At 47.1% G+C, this 9,203-nt stretch overlaps 1 protein-coding gene across 1 annotated transcript in view; it reads right to left on the reverse strand.

Moving 5' to 3' along the window:
* Positions 1–4,744: 4,744 nt before the first annotated feature.
* LOC109317479 (embryonic pepsinogen-like) overlaps positions 4,745–9,203 on the reverse strand; it is a 17,559-nt gene continuing 13,100 nt past the window's right edge. Inside the window, exons 7-9 of the mRNA XM_019546187.1 lie at positions 8,712–8,856; positions 7,085–7,183; positions 4,745–4,882 (exon numbers count right to left, since the gene is read on the reverse strand). Coding sequence (XP_019401732.1) covers positions 4,745–4,882; positions 7,085–7,183; positions 8,712–8,856 — 382 coding nt within the window. The remainder of the gene's footprint in view (positions 4,883–7,084; positions 7,184–8,711; positions 8,857–9,203) is intronic.

Consider the following 9,203-nt stretch of genomic DNA (forward strand, 5'->3'; position numbering starts at 1 on the left):
TACCTGGGCCTGCACTGGGCATTTCCAAAGTCAGGAGGAGGTGCAGATGTCAGTCTGTTTCCATTCTGCAGCACAGAGGACTGCAAGGTAGGATAGAAGCTGGAGAGGTTTGAACAGTAGGAGGGTAGGTGATTGTGAGGCTGTTTTCCCAAACCAGGGTGGCTGCTTAGCTAGTGTATGTAAAAACTCAGTGGTCAATCAGTGTCTCATATTGGGTACTATATTGCATATCTATCACTTGTCACATCACAGTAATCAAAGGGCTGAAACTCCTACATTGTTATGCTGCAAAAACTGTAGCTTGAGAGGCAAATCTCCACCTGCTGTTGGCATTTGATGGGCCACGTTACTGAGGGTGTAGACATGCATGTGTACTAATTTGGCTTTCCTTGGGATAAAAGCAACAGATGCCCAATTTACAGCATTTTTCTGAGCAGAAAAGAGAAGGCTAAGTGAGCTGAAGAGTGGGCTCCCCCCAACTTCTGTAAGTCAGCTGGGCTGTGGTAGTAGAATCCGCCCCAGCAGCAGGCAGCTCCTGGGGTAGAGAGCAATCACCCACCCCCTGCTGCCTGGGAGCACATTTGCTCCTGGTCGGGGTCTACACATGCACTACTGTGCAGTTATTAATCATGAGTAAATCTGCATTTGCATGTAGCATATTTACTTACAATTAGAGCCAATTACTGCATAGTTAGCATCCTCATGTGTAGATGTAGATGCTTACCAGCAGTAATTAGCTAGACTTTGCAGTAAAGTGTCTCACGTAGATGCATGCACCCTGGGAGGTGAAAGGAGGCACACCTGGAGCTCTCCATGGTCCTCAACTGGCCAGGTTTGGGTCCGTCTGCTTTCAGTATCTCCAGGTCTGAAGCAGAGCCATCAGGAGAAGTGCCCCAGGGCATGGGACACCAGAATGGAGTATTGCTAGCTCCAGGGCAGTCTCACTGGTAGGCCCACTCCCAACCCCAGGAGAAGCCTGGAGATCTCTGCTTCCTGGCACTCCGGGTCAAGGACAAATCTACTTGGCAGACCTCCCAGATCCAGGGTCACCACCAGAATTTCTAGCTCTATAGTAGACTCCTCAGTTGGACTGCTATGGTGCCAGAGACATCACTGGGATCCTATTTTGGATTTGGCAAAAGTTCATCGCACCTGAGATATTTCAAAAGCAACATTTTGCGCTTAATGAAATGAGGTTTTCCTACCCAGAACATTTCTGAGTGGCTCTAAGGACAACACCACTACCCTCCACCATGACTGAGGGCTACTAAACAGGCCCAGGACTCCTGTGGGGGCCAGAGTTGGCGAAAGGAAACACTCTGAATCCTGAAAATGCCACTGTTAAGGTGGTCCTTATAAACTGGCCTCTGGCCTCTAATCCTGTGCTGTTCCAGGGTCTTTAGCCAAAGAATTACTCACAATCAGAGCTGGTTGCTAGTTGCAGCTTTTCCAACATGTTCTTTTTTTAAACATGTTTTAACAAATCATATTATTTTGGAACAGGTATTTGATCTTTTTTTCCTATAAGTAAAACATTTGCACTGACATGTTTTTCTCCTTTTCCCTGAAATGCAGCTTTTACTTTTACATTTTTTGAAAATAAAAATATACCATTTTCAGCTTGGAGACATTTGCCTTCCTTCACTCAGACACTCCCTGACTCCCCATTTCTACCCCTTTTCTTTTCCCTGAAACATGGAGGTTAAGGTAAGTAATGGGCAGAAAGTAGAGGGGGAACACACACACCCAACTTCAAAAAGTGAGTTCCTCTGGGATTCCCTGCTCCAATCTTGTAGTGTCTGCAGGGACAGATTATCCAGGTCTATTTATCTAAAATCAACCTGACCCCCATGAGGTAGGTAGATGCTCTGCCTTTCTGCAGCATCTTTCATTTAAAAGTTTCCCAGGAGCAAACAATACAGCTTCCATGGTGCTCCCAGGCATGCTGGTCTCAAGCACTCACATCCATCTGTTCCAGCTCCTTGCATGCCAAGCCTGGGATGGGAGTTGGGAACTTGTGCTGAGGTCGCCCCCCCTGCCACTGCTCTCAATCACAGCAGAGACAAAGATCTCTGGAGCAGTCCAGCTTCCCTGACTCCTTTCCGGGTCTGGCCAAGCAGAGCAGGAGCAGGTAGGCTGGGCACGCTTGAGACCAGCACCCCCGGGAGTGCTGGAGGAGGTGCATAGCTGAGTCCAAGAGAGCTCCATCCCCATGTAGAGCACTAACAATGGGGCTTTGAATCTTTTAGAAAGGAGTGCCCAACACTTACCTCTGTGATTTTAGCAGCATGAATCTGTGAACATATTGGAGTTGTCTTTTTTATGCTTTCTGATTATATGAGGCCAAGTGGTAACACTGTTTTCTGCCCTGCACGCTATAAAAAAGTAACCCTGCCACACATTCACTCAAGTAACTGTGCAATAAAATGAGAAACAAGCCACAAAGATGGTTCACATACAATTAAGACCTCTTTGGGGCCGATTTGCATTGCACCTTGTATTGAATGTGTGGCACCCCAGGCTGCTGCACACCATCCCGTCACTCCCCATGCTGACAATTGACCAGTCAGACAACTTTCAGTGTTGGGAGGGGAGCCAGCTGAGAATGCCCTTGCTGGTTGGGAACACCAGGCTGCCCTGTCTTCATGCTAATAACAATCAGCTCAGAGTATCCAACTGGAGCTGCCAGAGGGCCTGCAACTGGGGGCAGAGGGGAGAGCTGGTCATCTCCCCCCCACAGAGAGTAAGTTCAAAGCTGAGCTTGGGAACTTACCCCTCTGTGGCACTTGCAGAGCTAGGCAAGCACAGCCCTACATGCAGGGCTGCCAATGCCTGACTGTGAACTTCCTAGTTCAGGTGATCCCAGACTCTAACCTATTCTGGCAATAGAAAGGGTATCATTGTGATGTGATCCCTGATCCCAGAATCACATGTTCAGCCATACGTGTGTTGCATGGCATGGCAAGGATGGGCAAGTGTTGGGGTCTAGGATCAGATCTCATGCTATTAAATCAACATCTGCCAGGGGTCTGAGATGCAGAAAGATCACATGACTTGCTCACAGTCCACAAGGCATACGTAGCAGATCCAGGAACAGAGCTGAGGTCTCCTCAAACCACTGCAGCCACTCTCCTCCCTCGATGCTGGGGATTTAACTGACCTGTCCCATTGCCCCATTACCAACCTGCACAGTCTGTCTTCTTTGACTATAGCCTCGAGAGCATTGTGGTGCAGTGAAGAGATGCCGTTTGGCCACCCAGATGGCTGGTTTAATAAGTAAATAAGAAAAAGGAACACATTGTATGCAAAAGGTGTTTGTGCATGTCTATGAACATTTCTATAAAAACAACAAAAATCCATCAAAATTTTGAGGGCTATTGAAGATTTCCTTCATCAATGGTCTCAATGGATGTTCTCTTGCATTCAGAACGCTACAAGTAGCCGTTCAGTGGCACGGGAGACTAGAAAAGCCAGGTGCTTGCTCTCATGCCTGTTTTGTGATGCTTCTGTGTAAAAGCTCATGTCAGCATTTGAGAGACCTATTTCCACAGCCTATTTCAAGCTTCACATCTGTTTCTTTCTATTTTAGGATTTTTGGCAAAAGACTAACCCATCTGAGCCACAGAATATGCAATGGGAGTAATCTTCAAGTCTTTTTGCCTCCCCTGGTCTGACGCAGTGGAAGTAGGATGGCACACCCTGTGTGCCTGATTCCCTTAAAGCTCCTGCATCATCAAATAATGTCTCTGTTCCCCAACCTTTGAGTGATAATGCCTTGAGATGGTGGATGTAGAGCCATCAGGCAAAACTGTGCCACTTCATGAGATGGGAGCTATGAAGTCCTGATTACCCAACCTTTCCCCTGTGCAAAGGCAGTTTAGTTCGGGTTTAGCTTGAGGAGGACCTGCATGCATTCCTTAAAGCTTAATTCAACCAGGTTCTTCTTGGTCTAATTTTGAGACTCCTCTTATGGTATTCCTTGGAGATTTTCCTCAAGGCACAAATTTCAGTCCAGAAATGGAGCGATAAGCAAGATCAGGGTGGGGTGCGGGGTGCAGGAATGATCTTTTGTGCACAAATATCAATCCAGAATCAGATTTTCTGTCTTGACATTTGGAGTGATATGTGAGATCTGGGGGTTTGGGGGTGGGGGCAGGGATGATCTTTTGTTCTTTGCTTTACAGAATATTTTCTATTCTCATTTCAGTGCACATTGCCTCATTATAAGTATGCCAGATCCAGAATCCAGGCACTATACTGGATGATGGCTAATAGATACACCATGTGAAATTTCCCAGGTCTGAAAAATAATTCCTGAAAGTCTGAGAGCAGAAAAGAAGGTACTTTCTACTTCTTTATTTGAGAAACCACTTTTGATCATGGAATCAAAAGTGGGGGGTAACAGTGAGGGAGGAGCAGTCAGAGCAAGGTTTACATGTACGGTTGGAAGTACGGTAGGAAGAGTAAGGGGAATATAATGTGGCTGTGTTACGGAGTGGTGGGTATGTGTAGCAGTTTGAACTGGGAAGTGTTTAGTAGCTTATTTTGTATACAAATAAATGTGTGGTCAAAAATTCTGAATTATTCCTGTTTTCTTTATTTCTTGATAAGAATTTTATCAACTGTATACCAGAGCAAGAGTTTACAGAGATATCACATGATACTAAGGTTTTACTCTCTGGTAAAACATAATTATGGTCAATTGATTGCAGGATGGATCGTAGCACCCGCTGCTGGCTGCTGTCTAAACAGACTTGGCCAGACCAACCCGGTTGTTTTCCCTGTCAAAGATGCTGTAGTACTCCCGGATGAATACATCTCCCAAGATCCACAGGTAGCTAGCCGTGGCCTGGAAACTACTATTGCAGTCTCCTTGGCCAACCTAGATTTGAACCACACAAAACCAAACATGAAAATAATTGGTTAGTAAGTCTTATTTGTTTCCAGAGTATAACAAATGGGCATCCCAGGGCCAGGCTGAACGTTGGCCCACCTGCTTGTTTTAAGGCCAACCACCTGCCTGTCTCACCTGCCTTTGATGAAACCAGTATAAAGTTGAAAACAAGGAGGAAGGCTGCCCATTTATTTGCCCTGATGCCAAGGGCCTATACACGGCTCTGAACCTTCCCTTATACCATGCCCCATGCTTCACAGATGGCATCCATGGCCTAACACCCACCTATAATCCAGTGTCCTCACACTAGTACCTACACTCCAGTTCCTTGTGTTGGGACTCTCACTCCCATCCCCTTATACTAGGGTCTCAATCCCTGTGCCCTCATACTAGGCTCTCAATCTCACTCACTCGGGGCTCCCAGCCCCTCTCTTTTCCTTGATCTCCCTGCTGAGCTTGGGACCCTCTTGGTCCCCTCATGCCCCCACGCTGGAGCTTTATCCTCTGACCGACACTGGGCTTCAATCTGCTTGAACCTCTTTCCCCTTGCCTGACACTGGTACTCAGCCCCCTCGCCTAAGGAGCCTCCTACCCAGCTCTCTCCAAGGCTCATGGCCCCACTCGACTGAAACCTCTCATCTGGCTCCTTCATACACCTCAGGACTTGCTGTGAGCCTGGGGGCTACCTCAGGTCCCTTCACATGACCTGGGCCCTGTCACAGGCCTCATTGTGAGCCTAAGCCCTTGCTTTGTCTTTGGGGTATGCTCCCCTAGCCTTTCTCCTCCATGGGGTAACCCACAAGCAGCAGGGGTTGAGGCTTTTTGGTGCCCCATACTCGCCCTTCACTGGGGAGGCACAGGTGTGGCATTTCCTGGAGACTGCCCCACCACTGGCAATCCCACCACACCATACAACTGCAGCAGGGTGTAGTTTTCAGTCATGCCCCAGGACCAGGAACTTCCAGTCATTGCCATAGTTCCTGCCCTATACCTCCAAGACGTCATGAGCAGCAGCTCCAGCCACATGATACTCTCTCTGCTGGGTGCTGGCAGCAAACTGCTGGCTACACTGCTCACAGCCCTGTTCTTATAATAAACAGCTGGGCCCTGGGCCCAATCAGGCCATTGTGCATGACTGGGAGTGCAGCCACCTTCAAGCTGCTCTGCTGTTTGCTCATGCCCCTTTGAGTAAAAGAGCACACCCTGTTCTCTGTTACACAGAGGAGTTGGTTCTTTCACTGCCATTCCCAACAGCTTTATTTAGTCAAGTTTTACAGGGAAAAATCCTGTCACTGGCTCCAACAAGAGCAGCAATTGGCAATATTTTTTAGCAGCTGGCTGGAATGACCCAGGCTGGTGCTAGGATACCAGTTGCTTCCCCTTGCTGTGGCACAGCAGAAGCTCCCACTGCCTGGCCATGGCATGGGCAAAGCCCCTCCGCCAGCAGAATCCCACCAAAGCCCCCCCAGCTCCACGGGCAGGTTCCCGTAGCTCCACAGGCCGATCGTAGCCCACAGGCCATAGGTTGCCAACCCCTGATCTAGTGAGCTGGCAGAGCCATTGTGGCTGGTATACCAACAGGGATTTAGAGCCTTAAAAATATAGTAGAGCAGAGCATCAAGAGTGAACCATCTGCCCCAAGGCAGGGTAAGACTAAATGAAGGCTAGCCTCAATGGCTGTTTGTCTAACCTAGTCTTAAAACCTTAAATGAAGGAGCTCTCAAAGCATCTGTAGGTAGCCTGTTCTAGTGCACTTCTTTAGGTAGAGGATGTTTCCAGCTATCCAAGTCAAATCTTCTTTTCTTCAAATTAGGCCAGTTCTTTCTTGTCCTTCCTCCCTGGAGAACACTGCTACTCATATCTCATCACCACTGAGCTGAGAAGAATAACCCTGCTGCCTGTCTTACATAGGATACTGCTAATACACTCCTCAGGCAGTACTTCAGACCTCTCCTAGGAAAGCTGATACAAAGCCTCCTGATGTCAGTCTTTCTACTGATTTCATTAGCCTTTGGATCCCCAGCTCCTTATCCCCAAAGCTTTCCCATAAGCCTTTGCTCTGTTCCCCAACCCCTTCCCCCTGAGCAGCTGTGCAATGAGAAGGGGAAGCTGAGCTGAGACTGAACCCAGTCCGTTTAGCTGTGCCCCACCGTGCTATCATGTCCCATGAAGAAAGGCTCCGTATCATACCTGCTCAGTGTAGGCTGAAGGAGGCAGAGGGAACTGGATCCCATTGATTACAAAGATGATATCAGGCAGGCTGGGAATGTCATTGCAGTTGATCTTATACTACAGAAGACAAAAAAAAAAGAAAAAAGAGAGAGAATCCAGTTACGAAAGAAACAACATGGCCATTTTACAAAGCAAAAAAGAGTAAAGGGACAGCCTCAGAAGCTAAGTGGTCTGGGGTGTGAGTAGTACTTGGATGGGAGACCACCCTCGAATCCAATATCTGTAACAAGAAGTCAGGGCTGAATGCTTTGAGAACAGTAAATTATAGAAACCTAAAGTCTGCATCTACACATCGCCCTACATTGCCAGAGTTATGTGCTACGTCACCATATGGTATAGTATAGCAACATATTGATCGCAAGAGTCTACGCATGATCAGCAGCAACTTTGCAATAGTGGCAGGCTCCCCAGTTTTAGTCCATCACTACAGCAAAGTAGCAGCAAAATCTAGATGTGTTTCATGCATGGTGCAGTACAGGAAGTTACTGCATTGTGCTTTAGTTCTTCCAAAAGGATGTACTAAAGCACAGTGATGTGTAGACCTGCCCAATGAGAACAGGATTTAATTTGGTCCCACTGTCACTGCTGAGAAATAGATGGAACTAGGTAGAGTTTGGATTTAGGTTGTTTTGGCTTTAAATTAGGCAGACATTTGGTTGAAGACAGCATTGGTTTTCTGTAGAGATCAACCACATCTAAGATGATTATTGATTCATATGTATAAAAGCCTTAATAATTACCCACTTTCTGTTTGTTAATTCCATGGATGACCAAACCAGACCACCACTAGCGCATCATCCTGACTGATCCCGTCCAAGAGAAAGGACTGATCATCCCAAAAAGAAATAATTAACTATTCATATAACAGTTGTAATGAAATAAATCCAGAGCTTCCAGCCCCCTGTCCTCTCCCTCTCACAAATGTCAAGCCCTGGAGTCAGCCAGGATAGTGCCCAAAGCTAGTTTAGGATAAATTTTCTCCCCTAGTTATGTTAATGTAACTCCTAAGACCTTTATAGCATTACATGATGTAATGGAATAAGCTTTTTCCCCTCATACCTAAAGCCTTATTGTTTATCCCCACATATGAGTTAATCCAGAATAAATCAAAGGTATGAACAAGCCTAATGGCCATGTTGGGCTAGTACTTGCCAGTTTTGATAGCCAACTGGACACTTGGGAGTTATGTGGCCTTTGCCTTCCCACACTGACCAAGCCCTGTGTACAGCTGGGTCAGCTGGGGGCAGCTTTCAGTGCAAGTCCAGATCGGGGCTCAAACTCATGTCTCTGGAGCTGTTGTAAGACATACAAATCATTTTGCTGTCAGGGCCCCATCTGAAATAAAGTAGTTATTTGGACCAGTAGGAAGTAGGGAACTAGAACAGAGAAGGTCACACAGGAAACCCGAGGACCAACCAAGACCCTCAGGCTTTTGCACTGTTGCTTTTTCTGAATTATTAGTAAAGCCAAAGCTCAGGAAGTGGAGTGAGGCCGAGCCTGCAGGCTCTGCTGGGAATGTCCCAGGGACTGAAACCCTTTGAGTGCAGGGGGCGGTGTGACAACAGGCTCCCACAAGGACTCTCACCTCGCCGTACTGTATCGGAGTAGCTCCAATGACTTTCTGTAGGTTGTTGACCTCTGATGCAGGCCCAGCCAAGAGAGAAGTGCCAGTATCAACAATAGCTTGGCAGCCAGATTCACAGGTGATCACCTTGCCATTCACAATGATGCTGAATGATTGAAAACATAAATAAGGTGCTTGAATGTGAAATAGCAAAAATGCACAGGAGGCTGTAAAATGTTAGACCTTAACAATAAAACAAGCAGCATTACTTTCTCAGGCTCAGGCCTTGAGTGGCCAACTCAGTAAATGCACTGTCCTTACTTAAGCCAGCTCTCGTTGACTTAATTGTGATGTCTTCCAGAACAAGGACTCCAGGAGCCTGGCCTCCATACAGTCATAGATTTCATAGATTTCATAGACATTAGGGCTGGAAGGGACCTCGGGAGATCATCGAGTCCAGCCCCCTGCCCCAGGGGCAGGTCATAGGATCCCAGCAAGATAAGCATCCAATTT

Source organism: Crocodylus porosus, unplaced genomic scaffold (assembly GCF_001723895.1).
Source record: "Crocodylus porosus isolate Cpor-Errol unplaced genomic scaffold, CroPor_comp1, whole genome shotgun sequence".
Lineage (NCBI taxonomy): Eukaryota > Metazoa > Chordata > Crocodylia > Crocodylidae > Crocodylus > Crocodylus porosus.